Source organism: Colletotrichum gloeosporioides, assembly GCF_011800055.1.
Source record: "Colletotrichum gloeosporioides strain Lc1 chromosome Unknown consensus_72, whole genome shotgun sequence".
Lineage (NCBI taxonomy): Eukaryota > Fungi > Ascomycota > Sordariomycetes > Glomerellales > Glomerellaceae > Colletotrichum > Colletotrichum gloeosporioides.
This window is the reverse complement of record NW_025544717.1, coordinates 328596-347489: the sequence shown is the minus strand read 5'-3', so window position 1 is coordinate 347489 and position 18894 is coordinate 328596. Positions and strand designations below refer to the sequence as shown.

The 18894-nt window shown below is 55.3% G+C and overlaps 4 protein-coding genes across 4 annotated transcripts; 2 read left to right on the top strand and 2 right to left on the bottom strand.

Moving 5' to 3' along the window:
* Nucleotides 1-1251: 1251 nt before the first annotated feature.
* GCG54_00009550 (putative lactate 2-monooxygenase) lies at nt 1252-2674 on the bottom strand (the record flags this gene model as incomplete). Its single annotated transcript, XM_045409496.1, has 3 exons — nt 1252-2404; nt 2458-2509; nt 2560-2674. 3 exons carry the CDS (start codon nt 2672-2674, stop codon nt 1252-1254), a joined length of 1320 nt encoding a protein of 439 aa, XP_045260038.1.
* Nucleotides 2675-3288: 614 nt separating this feature from the next.
* GCG54_00009549 (Alcohol oxidase 1) lies at nt 3289-5789 on the bottom strand (the record flags this gene model as incomplete). Its single annotated transcript, XM_045409495.1, has 10 exons — nt 3289-3567; nt 3620-4112; nt 4162-4384; nt 4435-4718; nt 4768-4904; nt 4962-5088; nt 5152-5199; nt 5260-5378; nt 5431-5656; nt 5713-5789. 10 exons carry the CDS (start codon nt 5787-5789, stop codon nt 3289-3291), a joined length of 2013 nt encoding a protein of 670 aa, XP_045260037.1.
* A 6866-nt stretch (nt 5790-12655) lies between these two features.
* GCG54_00009548 (Serine/threonine-protein kinase gad8) lies at nt 12656-14722 on the top strand (the record flags this gene model as incomplete). The annotated part of the gene is made up of 3 exons (XM_045409494.1): nt 12656-12809; nt 12847-14450; nt 14519-14722. 3 exons carry the CDS (start codon nt 12656-12658, stop codon nt 14720-14722), a joined length of 1962 nt encoding a protein of 653 aa, XP_045260036.1.
* A 2238-nt stretch (nt 14723-16960) lies between these two features.
* On the top strand, nt 16961-18894 carry GCG54_00009547 (Glucose-6-phosphate isomerase; the record flags this gene model as incomplete). Its single annotated transcript, XM_045409493.1, has 5 exons — nt 16961-17460; nt 17553-18086; nt 18142-18248; nt 18318-18750; nt 18807-18894. The coding sequence occupies 5 exons, from the start codon at nt 16961-16963 to the stop codon at nt 18892-18894; spliced, it is 1662 nt and encodes a 553-aa protein (XP_045260035.1).

Here is an 18894-nt window from a genome sequence, read left to right as displayed (position 1 = left end):
TTATGACAGGGATCCCATGAAGGTTTCGGCAACCAAAGATCTTCCGTCAAGCCGGCGAACAGAACTTCAATCCAAGACGTCGGCTCAATATCACCTCAGTTAGTAGCTCTCCTGAGGCTTGGGTCTTGGCATGTGAGCAAATGCCAGCTTTGGTTTATTCAAGATATCCGCTGTGAGTCCTGCTCATTTGAGACGTCAATTTATCGGTAGAGACTGATTACGATCCACTCGGAACATGAGACGGTGATGAAGTCGCCGAGTCATGATTTGGAGATCCTTTCCCACATGTTGATCCCATAGTCGACTTGCCCCGTGGGCAGATGGGGTATTAATCAGACAAACATCGGCACCATGGTCGCGGTTGCTGATGTTTGAGACGTCAGAATCAAATGAAAAGGCGATCGCGGACGAACTGCTCAGCACGTTGTTAGCAAATTGGTGGGCAGATTTTACATGAAACGGAGTGCGTCGACAGATTGGGCGAATATCAGACCAAATGTCCCCACAGAGCCGCCAAGACCGTACTTTATTCTTTACAATCTAATAGACTTTCGAACCTGATTACTAGGACATAGCTTCAAGATGCAAACCCGCAAATCAATCTGACTCCTAACATGGTTTGCAAAAATTCGGCTTTTCGTACGAGGAAACAGTCGGTACCGAAGTTATACGTATGCATGGCGCGGTCTAAAGGCTTTGTCGCGAGACCGAGCTGGGCGGACTCACAGTTGAGTATATAAGAAGCTGCGGGATATCGCAGCACGGCAGGAGACTCACCTCAACAAGTCACCGACAAACAACTTCAACCTTCTCTTGTAAATACCCCAGGGAAATCTACTTGTTCATACTATCACCGCAACCATGCAGCTCAGCTTCTTTGCCGTTCTCGCCGCTGTGTCACTCGCCATGGCCGCCCCCAACCCTGTTCCTCAGGCGTCTTGCAGTCTTGCCAAAGTGAACGAGTGCATCAAGCAGGTACGTGTGCCACAATTTCGCTATTGACGTGATTCAATTGCTAACGTTATGCCTTGATAGTGCGGAACTAGACAATACGACTGCTTCGACAACACCTGCTACTGCGCTTAGGAGGCTGGGCGAGAGTCTACTAATCCGTGATATCTTTCGTGTAAAAAGACTTTGGATTTGAATGTACATACTCTTTTACTGCTGCGGCTAAAAACAAATGCTGCATTTGAAGCGGTCACCCTTTTTTATTTCTTACATGTGATGCTTTCCCCTAACTTTGACAATTCACAACTTACTCTTCTCAGAGATGAGAGTGTAAGACTTGGGCAAAGACTCCAACAGATCCTTATCAATCTCATCAACGCTCCTTATTCCGGCAACGTTCATCAAGATATCCAAGTCAGCCAACAGCCCCCTCAACACGTGTCTGACCCCATGCTCTCCCATGATGCTCAGCCCCCAAATCCAGAGCCGTCCGATGAAGACGAACTTGGCTCCCAAGGCAAGTGCTTTGACAATGTCCGCCGCACCCCTCACTCCGCTATCAAACGTAACAACAATCCGGTCACCCACCTTCTCCGCAATCTTCTCGAGCGCATCAAGACTGGCAATGGCGCCGTCAACCTGGCGTCCGGCATGGTTGCTCACGACAATGCCCTCAAATCCGAGATCAGCAGCCTTCTCCGCGTCGTCGACCCTCTGGATGCCCTTGATGAGGAACGGCTTGCCCCCGCTGATCTTCTGCCACTTCTCCCTGGCCCACACGGCCTTCTCCCAGCTCCATGCCCGACCGTGCCAGACATTGTCGATCCAGAACGCAGCGGCCTGCTCGGGTTGGGTCTTTGGATCGATGCCCTTCTCGGCCAGTCGTTTCTGGAAGACAGGATCTGCGAGGCCCAGGTCGGCGCCGATGCCGCGATAGAACGCATAGTTTGACGTGGCGACATCGTCATGCCGCCAGCCGAGCTGCCAGGTGTCCGTCGTGAGAATGCAGGCTGTGAAACCGCTCTCATGCGCTCTCTTCAGCAACGAGACTGTCAGCTCGTCATCGTGTGGCATATATAGCTGAAAGAACCGCGGTCCCTGTGGAATCTTTGACTTGTCCGCCGACTGTGCGTCGACAGCAGACTCGCGCCCTGCATCATTCGCCTGCGCGACCTCCTCAATGGTGCAGGATCCCGCCGTTGACAGGCTATACGGGATTCCCAGCTCGCCCGCAACTTTGGCAACGGGAACCTCGCCCTGGGGGTGGTAGATTTTGTTGATGCCCACGGGAGCAATTCCGAACGGGGCAGAAACCTCATGGCCAAAGATCTTGGTGCGCGTGGAGCGCTCGTTGGTGTCGACCAGCTGACGAGGCACGATCTTGTGCCGGAAGAAGGCCTGGCGGTTGGCGAGGTGGGTATGGGAGAGCCCCGCGTTTGATGAGGCATAGAACCTTGGGTTGTTAGATCGTTTCATTTTGCATACATACGAAGGGTTGAGATGTACCAGCCGTTCTGGGTCAACTTCTTCTGTGCAAGTTCTTCCAGCTTGTCGGGATCTATGAGATGTTAGTTTGTGGTACCAATCTTACATCCGTTGCACACTAACGGGTATTAAAAAGAGGAACCTCGTCGTCGTTCAATTTCCAGAAGTTCTCGCGCTGGTACAATCCCCATGATGGGGTGTCGCGATTCTTGATGTGGGGAGACTTGGGGTCCGACATGGCGATGGCTTGATGTTATCAAACCTGTAATTCACGATTATCCGTCTCTCCAAACCCGGGGGCTATCAATTCGCCTATTTTATATCCTAAGAAAGTCTTCAACATCTTGATGAGAGAGCTTTTCATCTCTTAAACCAGTGTCTGGCGATCATCAAGGTTCTGGGTCATGACGTAACGCGTAGCTCATGATCCGAACTACGCCATGGTTCCACAGAACCGGCCGTCTGTGCCGACATTTGGGATAAGCTCCACGGCTCAACGGACCTTGAACTTCCAGGATTGTTCTAGAATTATTCTTCTGTGTTGCTTGGAGTCCAAGTTCGGATCGGTCAAAGAGCAATGCACGCAATCCCGCCATCATTGAGACAGCCCTAGGACAAAATAGGGTTCACACAGTAGCCGCAGATTCCTCATTCCCGTATGACAAATAGTCCGATCTGCAAGTGATTTCACTAATCATTGCCTTGTGATTATACTAGCATCATAATTCATTCGACAATAGGCTAAAAGCAAGTAGCTCGACTAATACACTTGACACGAGGCATTCTGATCTCCTAACATACATCCAAGTAAAGGAGGTAGTGACAGGAAGGAAAAGGGCATGCCGTCACAAATTAGAGGCGGGCGGTGGGCTGGATAAACTCTCCGGGCGCATGGTAGTTGGGCACCCTCATCTCCAGAGCGGCACCAGAGTAGCCAAGATCCTCGGCGACGAGCGTGGCAGCCTTCTCGCCGATGAGCAGAGCGGTCGAGTACGTGTTGCAGCCGACGTTGTCGGGGCAGATGGAAAGATCGGCGACCTTGAGGCCCTTGACGCCGTGAACGTTCAGGCGCTCGTCCAGAACACCGTGCTTGACGATGCTGTTGCCCTCTCTGGGGGCCATGGAGCAGGTCTATATCCCACGTCAGCTTGCGTGAATCTGTGCGAAGAACCATTGCACTTACTCCGAGACTATGCCAGGTAGTCTCAACGTGGCGCTTTACCCATTCCTCGACAGCCTTGATGTCGTCATCGCTGTACTTCAAGTCGTCACGAAGTTCAACGCGGTTGCTAGACAAGGTCTTCTTGATGTCGCTCTTACGGTCTGCCTCGTTGAGGGGCTGAGTCCAGCTGCCGTGCTGGATACCCGCGGACAGGTTACCGGCAAGGGCGTACTGGTTAGTGGTTGGCAGGTCCAGATCCCTGGCGCGGGCAGAGGAGTCATAAGCGAAGAAGGGGTGCATGTTGGCGACCTCTCCGGCGTATGCGTCCATGCGGCGAGCAGTCTCGCGAGACTTGATGTAACCCCAGACCATGGGCACCATGTCGCGCTCATCGTTCATGAAGCCGGCGTCGAAGTCGGGGGCATCATACGGGTTGGGCGAGGTGATGTGGGTAGATCCACGAGAGAAGGGATACTCTAGGAAATGGAACATGGTGAAGAACTTGCCAGGAGGCCTGTATTCTTGTTAGTATCGGAGGTCTTTGGGCTGATTGCGCGACTTACATGACCATATGGTCACCGAACCAACCAGCAATGACCGAGTAGTGCATCACAGGCTTGTCAGGCTTGTTCTCAAAGTACGACTTCCAGCCATCCTTGAAGTGCGGGGTAGGCCATCTCTCGAACTCCTTCAGCTCCTCGGCAGTCGGCCGGATCTTGACGCCGGCGTCGATACCGTTGGTGGCGAGGGGTCCAGTTCCCTTGATGTTCCATTCATCGAAGACACCTGGCACGCGGTGAGTATGCATGTGGAAAAGAGTGATCAGCTTCACTTACGCTTCTGGACCTCAGGGTCGCCACGAACAAAGTCGTCAAAACTCTCGACCCCAGGCTTTGCGCGGTAGACGGAGAATGTGAGGTAGTGGTCCTGGAAGTTCAGACCGACACCGGGGAGGTCGACGATGGGCTCGACGCCAGCTGCGCGAAGCTTCTTGGGGTCACCAACACCTGAGCGCTGGAGAATAAGTGGCGAGGACAACGTGCCACCCGACACGACAATCTGCTTGCGAGCTTTGAAGGTGCGTCCCTTGAGCTCATTAGGGTGCAGAGGCTTGGTCGGGCTGGTTTCTGTCAGTCTTGTTTGAGTGGCCTGGAAATTCTGCCACTCACATGGTCTTGACACCGACGGCTCGGCCGTTCTCAATGATGACCTTGTCAACCTTGGTGTTGCAGGCAAGGTATAAGTTGGAGTGGACGGCACGGGTCGCATGAATGTACGCGTGGGCACTGTCGCTGCGGCGGCCCGTCTGTAGTATATTGAGTCAGTTGTTTGATCTGGAACGTGAAAACGGGAATAAGCTCACGTCTCGGTTAATCCACTTGAGCCAGTGCTCAGCTCCGTGGCCCGTTGACAGATCCTGCAGATCATCGACGGTAGGGATGCCCTGCGATTCCGCAGCGCGGAGGAAGTCTTCCTTAATTGGGTAGGTGCTAAAAGCAATTGTAAGTTTTCGATGTATTTATAATGGAACCCTGCGGTTAGGCTGAACCTACTAGTTGCCGAAGGAAACCTTGATTGGGCCCTCGAATCCGTGCAGATCTCTGTCACATGGTTAGTTGAACAGAGTTTGCGAGAGTCCAACCGATCACGCGTGCACTTACCGGTTGTGAGAGGCCCGCTGATATGTCTCGTGCTTCTTCATGAGTGGAAGCAGCTCCTTCGTAGACCATCCCTTGGCCTGGAAGTCATCGTAGTCAGAAGCCGACGCTCGGGTGTACATCTGTTGGTCTTGTTAGTTGTGACCCCTTGCACTGCACAGAGACTGCGTTTACCATAAAGTTGATCGAGGAACCTCCGCCCAAAATGTTGGCGCAGGGCACGATGGCGGATCGACCGGCCAGATGTTTCGAAGGTCGTGACTCATAAAACGTGGCAGTCTTGGAGTCCAACTTCATGTTCCGGGGGTAGATGCCCGGGCGGAAGACCCATGGGTTGTTGAGATTGTTCTCACCGCCCTCAATAAGGAGGACGGTGAGGTTATGGTCCAAGTTGGCCAACCTGTCTGTGTGTTAGTCTTTTTCTGGAAGCATTCTTTCCGGAGGGATGGGACTAACCGTCCAGCCACAACACATCCTGTGCTGCCACCACCACACACAATGATATCAAACTCGTCGGGAAGGGCGCCGCTCATGGTGACGTTGTCAACGACGGGGAATCAAAACAAAGTATTCAAATATCTGGCTTGAAGATGAGCAGCAATTGTCAAAGCGGCATGAACACCGTGTCAGGTCAACTGCAACACTGCTAATGCGCTCGCTGAGATGAAGTGTTCTAGATGAGTTCGATCCCGCCGGTCGGGACGGTCGTTAAATAGATGGGAGGACAGCTGCGCTTAAGGCCATCTCTGGAAGTCTTCCCCGCCGTTTGGTCTGGGCAGGATGGTTCTCGACCCCGACTTTACTCCAGACCCTCCAGGATCTCAGACCCAAGATCCGGCAGGGAGGGAGAAGATGAGGGGAAGCCATGGAGCATCCCTTCAGGATTCGCGAGGTTCTGGGGTCTGATTTGGTCGAAAGCATGCAGCGTCCGTGTCATCCGGTGTTGTTTGGTCGTGACCTATCATCGACGCGCGTCTGTGAAGTGTATCACCCAAAGCCAATGCATGGCAGCATGGCTGTGCCTCGATCAACACGCTTCCTAGCTTCCCCGCACGCCCTCGAAGCTGCAAGGCGGGCAGCTTTCATGCGGCAAATTTACGCCGTTGGCACATATTGGACAGCAACGAGAATGAGAAGATGAAGAAGCCCACTGCCGTTTCTCCCAGCTTGCATGCTTCCGCAAGTCCGAGAGTGGCTTTGTCCGGTGCCACTCCAGCTAACACGCCCGTTGCAATTGCACATTGCTGATGACGATCACTGCGCAGGCGTTTACCTCGTCAGCAAGGCGGTCGCCAAGAACCTCACAACGCCTCCAATGTTTCCTGCTACATTGAGCCGCACGGAGAACCCTGCATCAACAATGCGCCGTGTGCCGTTTTGGGAGCTCCAGCCTGTCTCAAGCCGCGAGCTTCAAGCCCAAGGAGACTTAACGCAGCGGATAGCTCAGGGCCACTCCACATCGGAGCTCACTTCAGTTGCCCAATACCCCTTCTTTTGGTTGAAGTGCATACCCTTTCCCCTCACCGGCCTGGCGCCGGTCTCACACTGGACCCGACGTTGCCGCATGGACATTATCCGGGGATAGGTTGACTGCCGCCCCCCGCGTTCTGCACCCCGCAATTCAAAGTCCGGGGTAGGAATGGGGGCCGTCTAGCTCGTTGGTCTGCTCCTCCAACCCCCCAACCGCTTTTCTGCAAGCCAAGTCCCTACCCTCAGCTCGAGAATGAGGAGAAGGTAGGTTCAAGAATAGGAAAAGACGAGTCAGGAGATCCTGACGTCAAGCTCACTCACCGAAATATCCCCGAATCGTTGGTCGCAGAGTTGAAGTCTAAGCTTGCTGTGCCGAATCTTGGCTAGATCGTGGCTCTCCATTGGAGGCTTTTCGACACGCCCAGCCGCTTCTCCACCTCCCTCCAACGTTCCGGGCATTGTTTGTCTTCATGTCAGACAAGTTGAGGCAATCAAAATAGCTGCGCGCGCCGAAGTGTTGCAGGACAACGAATCGTTGCTGCAGCTATGTCGCCGGCAACCCATCATAACGCAGGAAGCTGCATACAAACTCCACCACACTGCGTGGTGATGCCCCTCGAGGTTACCCGCCGATGGTGGGGGGCTTTCCGCCATTCGGAGCACGTTCCCGGGAGAGCTTGTGACTGCTGAGCGTTTCGAACATCCAGCCAACGTAGCATCGATCCCCCGGGCATCCGTACTTATTCTCTGCATCGTCCAAAGAGCCCCCAAACTGTGCTGAGCCCAGGCGTCTGGTCCCCTGCGTAGTGTCCCTCACTCGTTTCTCCAAATTCTTCAACCGAGAAGGGGTGTTCACGGCAAATGAAGCTTCCCATGGGCTGCTCCGTCCCAAAGCTTGGCCGAGGTTCGTGTCGTATTTGGCTTACCAGAAGTTGAGACAATCCAATATCGGGCCCGGTCGATACCCTTTTCATGTCACGAGACCGTTTAAGGTTTCGCACAAACATCAGGCTCACGGAGAGAAGTACGACGGTGCTGATGAAGACCATGTACCGCAACTGGTCGTTGTAACCCTCATAGATGGCGGAGCGTACGGCAATCCTCTCCTCCGGGGCAAAGGCTCGACGAATTGGACCAAGTTGGAAATGGCTTGCATTTCTGCGGGGGTAAGGTATGTCGGTAATGAGACAGCGAGGTGTGTCGTGGAGAGCAGCCTCTGTGTAAACGAATCAGTCCCAGTTCCAATGTGAGACGACATGTTTAACGAAGAAACAACGCCTCCCACGGCCAAGCCAATGGTTACCCCCAATTTTTCAGGTCTGTGCCGTGGTGCCCAACGAACTGGCCTTGTTGATTCGCCGTGGACTTGCATGACAGCTGCGAGGTGATGCATATCCAGGCCCGCCCAGTCAACGAAGAAACACATAAGAGATGTGTCACAAAGGCGGTACCAAATCCAACCGTTGCACCCGAAGCTCAGGAAGTGCCTTGTTATTGGGCTCGTGGATGATGGCATTGCTGAGAAGTTACATGGCTGTGCCGAAGATAAAGAAGCGTATCATCTGCTCGCCATTCAGAGCGCCAGTGGCAGCTGTTGCAAAGGAAAACTTCTGGAAGACAAGTGAGGGGTCGAGTCCATCTAGAGCCTGGAAACCGTACAAAGGGCGATCGGGGCTTTCATCGAGGGAGAAGCTATGCACGATTCCAAGAACATATGAACTGTGCCCCCGCAGTGCAGCAAAATTGGAGAACAGGCTCACAATAGCTGCACATGTTGTCGATCGCGCATCAGTCGCAATGCAAATACGGGCTGCTGTGGGTACAGGGACTCACCGACGACGGGTTAGCATGCAAGGAGGGCCAAAACGAGGAAGCCGTCGATCCCAGCCATAGAAATGTCCACATGCCGCGCAACGGATATCTTGAGCCGGCCTCGAGTGACCAACAATAGCTTTGTTGTGAACTGGACGGGCCACGCAGGCCTTGGTCAGCTTGTCCCGCATGCTTGGCTGACGTGCCCCGCGTCCGGTGCTCGGAAGTCCCATCGGCCTGCAGAGGGCACATCCGGCCGTAGCGGTTGATACTATACTAGCTGAGCTGAGCTGCGGAAACTCTAGGACTGTTTATGGCATTATGAAAAAGTGATGAACGAACCTGTGCAATTATAAACGCATTTTCAAGCTTGCATGGGCTCAGTCGCTTCTGAGAGTCGGGCCCAAAACTGAGTTACCCACGACGGGATCGAATAAAACCAGCCCAGCAACCTTTCCGTGCACCAACGTAAGCAGAATGACACCTTGTCACATAGACCATAGGGCCTGCGTCGAAGACTGAGGTGAGTGTTGCCATTCAGAATATAGGACGGCAGCGCCACTTCTCTGACAGCCAGACCGTAGACGAGAACAAGCTGCAATCCATGTTCAAATCGGGACTTGTAGTCAAAGTCGGAAGTCGCGCGACATGCTCAAGACTGGGCCACTCTAGGCGATGATGGCGAAGAAACTGGGGTTGATGTCAGTCAGTGATGCACAGAGAACGCAGGAGTAAGTCGCTGCAAGTTGATGCCTCACCTGGAAGCAGCTCTGTAGATGTCCTAGAAAGACTATGTCCTCGTGAGCGAATGAACTTCACCGTCCAACACTCGACATTCAACTCAGGATGGGCCATGAGAGTGCCGCCAGTGACGATGTGATGAACTTGGTGGTTTGGAGAGACCGGGCGATGTTGCAGTATATCTGTAGCGGCCTCTGAAGCGGAATTTGGACGGCCTTTGCATCGGGCTTTGGATCATTTGATGTGGTATGATGGGTGCAGCCGAGGTCTCTGTTGACGCACCCATCGACGCAATCAGCATGCTCCTTGACGTAGATTTGGGCATTTACTGCAACGACACATGTCTACTGAAAGTCAAAAGACTCTTGCATCAAATGTGGTGTGCACCATCGTACGTTGGATGGCTGGCTGTAAGGGCGGAACAAGTAGGAGTGGACGAGAAGCGCCCGTTAGGGATGGCTGCTTTTTCCGGGAAAGACATGTCAGGCTCTTCTGCCGATGCCTATTCATCCGGAAAGAGCCAAGTTTGGATTGTATAGCAGTCGATAAGCTTGCCAGCTTTCAGTCCAGCCGCGAGGTTCACGTCTGGCTCACTTGAGGCTCAAAACCTGCGCAAGCTCCGGGTAAGTACGGGGAGCATAGTGACTTGCTTCCATCAGAGCCCAGTGTGAGGCTCTTCCTTTTTGGGATGATGATGAGTTACCTTATGTAATTGCTTGGTCACGTGAGCAGGGATGAGTAAGAAATGTCTCTGGTCTTCGATCACGTGACCCGTCAGATGGCCAGGTGCAGCTTGTCAAGGCCGGCTTCCTCTTCCCTCCTTCCCCGTGTTCTCAGACTTGCATTGCGACGGCGCACCGCGAGCTGAGGGCAGGCAAGTCCGAGCATCCGCTCCCGTCCGCCCCGGTGCGGTGGGCTGAAGAAGCCAGAATTAGCGCCAGCTAGCAAAAGCAAAGCCGTGTTTTGCGAATACCGTGTCTTCGCAGCGGTGCATTGCATCGTGGTTGTGCATCTGCACGAAGAACAGCAGAAAAAGAAGAAGACAACCTGGACCGAGCGAATAGCAGCACAGAACGGCCTTCATGTTCTGGGGTTTCACACAGTGAGACGTCGAGGGAGATCTCCCTGCTGTTTAATTAGATGTTCCTCAAACACAGTGCAGCTCCCTCACGATGGATGGGGACCCCTTGCTCACGTGCCGGCGCTGTAACGGATCGACGCAGGGCACCCGTCTCTTCGGTTCTCGTCAACTGCAGCAGTCTGCAGGAGGGCAGGCTTGTTGCATTATCTTGTCGGGTTGCTGCTACGGGGCTGCCGAGGGAGACGGTCACGGCTGTTTGACAATCAGCCGCCGGATTGACGAGGAAAGGGCTGAATTAGATCAACGGCCGATGGGGCATTGGGCTGGATTTTGGGTCTGCTGCTTGGTTCTAACGCTGTATCCCCAACTGATGAGTTTCGGCCGCTGGTCAGCATTACGAAGTGCTCACCCGGAAGCATGTAACTCGTTGCATGGTGTTTGGGAGAAGACAGGTTGCTGCTGCTGCGGTTGGCATCCCTTTTCAGCATCAAATATTGACAAAGACAAAGACCAGCCTTGACATATCTCTCCCCTTGTCGACAAAACCCAACCCAGCGTAAATGCCAATCTCGGGAGGGCAGGCAGGCCTCCGATGATATTAACGTAGACTTTGACATTTCAAGGTTACCTTTCAGCTGATGGGCTCCTGTAGCCCGAGCAACTGGGTGCCCTACTGCGTTAGGTTGCATGTAAGTACGATCCCCTAGTGCCTAGGTACGGATTGGATACCTTAAGGTAAGGTAAGGTAGGCAGGTCGTCGCTAAAGGTGCGGGTGCTGCTCCCCCCCTAAATTGGCGCTGCTGCTGAGGCAGGGAAAAGGGCGAGGCAATTTTGGCAGCAAATGAGGGGTTCTGGGGTGCTTGGCTAAGTTGGCTTCCTTGCTTTCATAAGCAGCTCATCGTCGTCTGGGTCCCTTCGCACTGTCCTTGTCTCGTACCTGCGCCAGGTCGTGTCCACCGCCCCTCTCTCCTATTTGCCCCCCGAGGCCACACAGCGGTGTACATACGATGTTGCAAACTCCCTGGACACTGTGCCCTATGTGTGCGACGGCTGGCTGTGTCTCGTCAGCTGGGTCTTCGGGCGCAACTGGGGTACTTTGTGTCGCTCTGCCCGTACAGTGCGGGTGTCAGAAACCGGGCGACCCCAGGCGCAGCAGTCTCGCAGGCGGCAGGGCAGGACTCGATGGAGTGAGTGATGGAGTGAGTGCCTTGGGTGATTTCATCATTGCCCCTTCTTCCCCCTTACGGTGCCAGCAACCTCAGACTTGCTGGCCCGGTGGCAGAGACTGATGAGAGCGATATGGATGCAGATGCACCGCCTCTCGGCTCCCGCCTGTCGCCTGTCGCTTAGGTTGTCCAGTTCGACTTGCCTTGCTGCTAACAGCGCTGCCGTAGCCCAGACATTGAAGTAAGGTAAGGCGAGGTATCCAATGTGAGGTAAAGGTACTTAGACTCAGGTAAGGAAGGTATTTGGGTTGGTCGCGAGGAGGGAACTACCGCTGGACTGAGCCACCTGTCTCGTAAACTGCTGGGTTTCTTTCACGCTTTTCGAACGGTCAACTGTGCTATTCGTAAGTACAGGCCGCCCGCGCGGATCAGGTCAAGATCCTCAACCCCTGAATCCCGTCGTCGCCCCTTCCCCCCCCCTTCCCCTTCCCCCTCCACCGTAACAAGGAAAGGAGGTCAGTCAGGTCCAGTCAGCCAGCACTCTCACTCGCCCAACCTCTCAGAGCCAATTCTGAATCCCTTCGTTGGCCCTCCTTTGCTTTTTGCTGCTCTCCTCCAATATCCCCCCTCTCTCTCTTTCTCTTTCTCTTTCTCTCCTCCGACCGACTGCCCAGTGCATTCTGCTGCCGTGGCCTGTGTAACCCGTACATTGCCGTGCTTTTATCGATAGCCAAGCAGAAAACAGGCCGGCACCAGTCTGTCTCACCACACACGTCCCCCCCCCCCAGTCCGTCCACCAACTCAGCCCAAGACCCAAGGAGAGGGGGCGTCTTTTGCGGGGTTCTTGCACCGAACGAGCGAACGAGCGTCTCCATACGCAACCTCGAACCTCCACCAACAAATCAAGACCCTAGCAACTCCTTCTCTTGCATTATCTACCTCACCTCACCTCACCTCATCTGTCCTATCCTACGCCAAACCCGTCATTCACCCGTTTCGCCTGGAGAGAGAGGGAACAAAAAACGAAAGGGAAAGAAAAAATATCCCATCCGCCCGCCCTCCTTGATCCTCTCGACTCCCCGACCATCGCCGATTCGCTCGCCGCGCATTCGGCCATCCCTCCTCCAAAATGTCGTGGAAGCTCACGAAGAAGCTCAAGGAGACCCATCTGGGCCCCTTGGCCAACACCTTCTCCCGCTCTCCTTCCACATCTACCATCACCGACAACAGCGAAAAGGCCCAGCCTGGCGCCGCCGCTACCCCCTCGAATGAAGGAACCATCGGTACGCCCACCCGTCCATTGTGACAAGCCCCTTTCAGCGTCGCCTCAAGGCGCAGTCCGCTCCATACTGACCGCTGCAGCTGCCTCCGAGGCAATGGCGCAAGCACCCGTCGTCAACCCCCCGAAGCCCGGTATTCTCGTCGTCACCCTGCACGAGGGTCAGGGGTTCTCTCTCCCCGAACAACACAGACAAGCCTTCGCTTCTTCACACCAAGGCTCCGTATCCTCCGGCGGTGCCCTAAGCGTCGCTGGCTCTGTTCGCCCGTCTTCCTCCCAGCGAGTCGCCGGCTCCTTCATCAACGGCTCCGGCCGCCCACAAACATCTGGCGGTGGCTTCAACGGCATCCCCACCAACCATGGCAGAATTTCCGGCAAGTACATGCCTTATGCCCTGCTGGATTTCGATAAGATGCAGGTCTTCGTCAACTCTGTCGAGGGCACGCCGGAGAGCCCCCTGTGGGCTGGAGGAAACACCCAGTACAAGTTCGATGTGTCCCGTGTGACCGAGCTCGTCATTCATCTGTACATGCGCAACCCGATGGCTCCCCCCGGAGCCGGTCGTAGTCAGGACATCTTCCTCGGTGTCGTTCGCATCAACCCCCGCTTTGAGGAGAAGCACACCTTTGCCGAGGACCCCAAGGCGAGCAAGAAGGACCGCGAGAAGGCCGCCGCCGACTTCGCCACCCGCGAGCGTGCTCTTGGCCACACCGGCGTCGAGTGGGTAGACGTACAATACGGCACCGGAAAGCTCAAGATTGGTGTTGAGTATGTGGAGAACCGCGCGGGCAAGCTCAAGATTGAGGACTTTGAGCTGCTCAAGGTAGTGGGCAAGGGCAGTTTCGGCAAGGTCATGCAAGTGCGCAAGAAGGACACGAACCGTATCTACGCCCTCAAGACGATCCGCAAGGCACACATCATTTCGCGTTCCGAAGTCGCCCACACCCTGGCCGAGCGATCAGTGCTGGCGCAGATTAACAACCCCTTCATCGTTCCCCTTAAGTTCACCTTCCAGTCTCCCGAGAAGCTCTACTTCGTCTTGGCCTTTGTCAACGGAGGTGAGCTGTTCCACCACCTGCAAAAGGAGCAAAGGTTCGACGTTAACCGCTCGCGATTCTACACGGCCGAGCTTCTGTGCGCTCTCGAGTGCCTCCACGGCTTCAACGTCATCTACCGTGATCTGAAGCCCGAGAACATTCTGCTCGACTACCAGGGCCACATCGCCCTATGCGATTTCGGTCTCTGCAAGCTGGACATGAAGGACGAGGACCGCACCAACACCTTCTGTGGTACTCCCGAGTACCTGGCGCCCGAGCTGCTTATGGGACAGGGCTACAACAAGACGGTGGATTGGTGGACGCTCGGAGTCCTCTTGTACGAGATGCTTACGGGACTACCGCCCTTCTACGACGAGAACACAAACGAGATGTACCGCAAGATTCTCTCGGAACCCCTCCACTTCCCCGGCCACGACGTGGTACCGCCGGCCGCCAAGGACCTTCTGACCAAGCTGCTCAACCGTGACCCTAAGGAGCGTCTCGGTGCCAACGGCTCGGCCGAGATCAAGGCGCACCCTTTCTTCCACGCCATCGACTGGCGCAAGCTTCTGCAGCGCAAGTATGAGCCGGCGTTCAAGCCCAATGTGGTAAGTGGCCTCACGGCGATTGGCATCAACAGTGGCAAGCATGACTAACGTGGACTTTTTTTCCCCAGGTGGACGCCCTCGACACGGCCAATTTTGATCCCGAATTCACGTCAGAAGCGCCGCAGGACTCGTACGTTGAGGGACCGATGCTCTCGCAGACGATGCAGAACCAGTTCCAGGGCTTCAGCTACAACCGACCGATTGCAGGACTGGGCGATGCGGGTGGCAGTGTCAAGGACCCGTCATTTGTGGGCAGCATCCAGGACCGATGAGCGCCTTGTTGTCTTTTGGTTTTCGCAAGCAAGCAGGCAGGCAGGCAGGCAGGCAGGCAGGGAAGGAAAGAAAGGGTCGACTAGAAAGCATTGAAGTGGTGTGGACTTGGTGATTCAGTTTACGGGTTACCTCAGCTTACGGCAAAGCGATTCGACACGACGACTCGACTCGCGCGCGCAACAGCTTGCGTCTTCGTCTTTGTACGGCGTTCTGGAACGGGCATGATGAAGCCTAGGGGAAAACGGAATGTAGATAGGCACATATCATTGAGCAGACAGACACAGAATCGCTCAGCATCGTTCACGGTAGATCTAGTGTGTGATGAGTGGTGGCGGCGGCGGCGGTGGTGATGGCGGTGCGTCAACCATGTATTGTGACCGACCATGATGTTGTCAAGCCGTGATGTCGAGCAGCAGGTTCCGGTGGGAGGGATTGCGGGTGTGTGGGATGACATTGAGGAGGATTCGGGCCGGGACGTGTGTCTGACGTCGGACGTCGGATCTGCCGGGGCGGGTTGAAGCGGGATTTAGTAAGGTCAGGTGTTCCACCGCGTCTTAACACCCGGTGTATGCCTCCATTTTGATCCGGTGTCGGATTCACGATGCTCGGTAAGAAATCCGCTAGGGGGGTTGAGAGTGAGACCGAGAGAGTGCTGTCTTCTGGGTCTGTTTATGTATGCGAGAAGAAGGCCGAAGAAAGTTTGCGAATGAGGGATTTGAATTCCCTGTTAGTCGGTAGAGCTTTGTACCGACGACAGAGAGTCACGATGGCGGCGCGCAGAGAGGGGCGGTTTTGAAAAATTCGAGATGTCCTCGCGATGCGTGGGCCGTGGGGGTCGGGGTTGGGGGGATGGATCATGGTCGGGAAAGCTTCATCAGCAAGCAGCACCGATCCGACGGGCAGGCCCGCTTCGTCGGATATAGCAGAGGCGGCTGGGGACGTCAATTGGTACGGCTGACGGAGGAGGGGACATGGCGATAGGCGATTAGCATTGAGTGAAGCAGGCGAGAAACAGAGTGCGTGAGACAAGCGCATCCATGCGAGACGGCGAAGACGGGGGGTTGTAAAGTCACAAAGTGGCACCTTTACGGCGATTTAGGACTTTTTTGGAGTGGGCGGGAGAAATCACTACTGCTACGAGGACTGGAGACTGGAGGTGAGGACGACGGAGCGGGGCCGCGGAGGAGAGAAGGAGGCAGATGTCATCGTGACCGGCTTGGATTGTTGCGGTGATGCCAATTCAGTGAGGTGAATTGGTACACTCGGGTCGGTGCCATGGCGGGCCTTTCTGGTCGCGAGGTGCGAGGTTCGTTAGGTAAGCTTTTTCTTTTCTTTTTTTTTTTTTTTTTTTTTTTTTTTTTTTTCCCCCNTTTTTTTTTTTTTTTTTTTTTTTTTTTTTTTTTTTTTTTTTTGTGCCCACTGCTGCTCGGCGGAGCTGACCCGGCGACGGCGGGAGACGAGAATGACGGAGAAACAGGTTGAGAAAGCAGGAGCTCCATCGTCTCTCGTCGGATATGCTCCAGCTACCTAACTTAAGGTACCTAGCCAGCCATCCAGCGAGGCCCTTCTAAAGCTGGCTTGCTTCCCGCCCACCTTGCTACTCTTCAATTACATGTTGCGTCTCTTTTCATCATTCAATTGGCATTATACCCCGTCCCCGTCAGCATCTTCTGCAGCGCCATTACTGAGCACCAGCACCAAAAGCTGAGGTACCGAGTCCAAGCTTCTCCTTCCATTGGGCGTCCAGTGCTACAGCGTCATTCCACAACCCCCCGGCTCCAGGTCAGTGCTTCCCTTCAGCGTGCCGTGCCCCGCGTTCCAGCTCTGTTTTTCTACGCAATTACCCCTCCACGCCAGACATGCCACCGCCCACGGGGCCCTGTCATTGGCTGAACCGCTCACCTTGCCGCACCCATCCCACTTCCATTGTGCTACCTAAGTGTGAGGTGCCTCCCACCTTGCCTTCGGACCTCAACCACTGCTCCCACACCTGATACCCACCATCACTCAGTCAGTCCACGACACCACGCTGCATTGTTTTCTTTCCTTCTCCTTCTACATTGTTTCTGGGTCAACTGAACTGTCCCACCAATCCATCCTCTATCCTACCTTATACATATTATATCCCACCCGACCTCGCCCTCACCCGCGAGACGTCAAGCTAACGTCTCCTGCTCCTACCAAGACCACCACCCCACGATCCTCCTCCGTCCAACCATCGTCGACCTCTGCCCAAAATGCCTCAAGCTTCTAGCCTTCCCGCGTGGGCCGAGCTCCAGGCTCACCGCGACAACGTCGGCAAGAACTTCGTCCTGAAGGAGGCCTTCGCCAACGACACCGACCGCTTCGCCAAGTTCAGCCGTACCTTCAAGAACGACGCCTCCGGCACCGACATCCTCTTCGACTTCTCCAAGAACTTCCTGACCGATGAGACCCTCGACCTCCTCGTCAAGCTGGCCGAGCAGGCCGGCCTCGAGAAGAAGCGCGATGCCATGTTCGCCGGCGAGAAGATCAACTTCACCGAGAAGCGCGCCGTCTACCACGCTGCCCTCCGCAACGTCGGCGGCTGGGACATGAAGGTCGACGGTGTCGACGTCATGAACAATGACGGCGGTGTCAACTCCGTCCTCAACCACATGAAGGAGTTCTCCGAGCAGGTCCGCAGCGGCGAGTGGAAGGGCTTCACCGGCAAGAAGCTCACCACCATCATCAACGTCGGTATCGGAGGTTCCGACCTGTAAGTCCCCCTACCCCGATCCCTACCCCTACCTCCCGGCTCCGGCACTACCCCTCACCACCTCCGAGCCGCCCGCTAACTCCCCCGTCAAGCGGCCCCGTCATGGTCACCGAGGCTCTCAAGCACTACGGCGCCAGGGACATGACCCTCCACTTCGTCTCCAACATTGACGGCACCCACATGGCCGAGGCCCTCGCCAACTCGGATCCCGAGACCACTCTGTTCCTGATCGCCTCCAAGACCTTCACCACTGCCGAGACCACCACCAACGCCAACACCGCCAAGTCCTGGTTCCTCGAGAAGACCGATGGCAAGGGCGAGATCGCCAAGCACTTCGTTGCTCTGTCCACCAACGAGGAGGAGGTCACCAAGTTCGGCATCGACGCCAAGAACATGTTCGGCTTCGAGAGCTGGGTCGGCGGTCGCTACTCCGTCTGGAGCGCCATCGGCCTCAGCGTTGCCATCTACGTCGGCTACGACAACTTCCACAAGTTCCTGGCTGGTGCCCACGCCATGGACAAGCACTTCCGCGAGACCCCCCTGAAGGAGAACATTCCCGTCCTTGGTGGTCTTCTCAGCGTCTGGTACTCTGACTTCTTCCAGGCCCAGACTCACCTGGTTGCTCCGTAAGTGTAACCGCGAGACAAACGGGAGCGGCGTTAAGCTAATTAAGTACCACAGCTTCGACCAGTACCTGCACCGCTTCCCCGCCTACCTGCAGCAGCTGTCCATGGAGTCCAACGGAAAGACCATCACCTCGGATGGTTCTCCCGCAAAGTACACTACCGGTAAGGAGGCCCGCTGATCCGCTGACCCCTGGAGAAGCTCGAAATAGACTGACAACTCGGCCATCACAGGTCCCATCCTCTTCGGCGAGCCCTGCACGAACGCCCAGCACTCCTTCTTCCAGCTCGTCCACCAGGGCACCAAGCTGATCCCCGCCGATTTTATCCTGGCCGCCAAGAGCCATAACCCGATCGGCGACAACGTCCACCAGAAGATGTTGGCCTCCAACTACTTTGCCCAAGCTGAGGCCCTGATGGTCGGCAAGACCGCCGACCAGGTCCGCGCCGAGGGTGCCCCTGAGGAGCTTGTCCCCCACAAGATCTTCCTGGGCAACCGCCCTACCACCAGCATCCTTGTCGGTGGCCACATTGGTCCTGCCGAGCTGGGTGCCCTGATTGTCTACTACGAGCACCTCACCTTCACCGAGGCTGCTGTCTGGGACATCAACGCCTTCGACCAGTGGGGTGTCGAGTTGGGCAAGGTCCTGGCCAAGAAGATTCTCAAGTATGTCTCTTACAGAAGCTACCTCTCTCTTGGGTCATGTGCTAACTATTGAAAAGGGAGCTCGACGAGCCTGGCAACGGCGACGGCCACGACGCCTCCACTGGTGGCCTGATTGGCGCCTTCAAGAAGTACTCTAACCTGTAA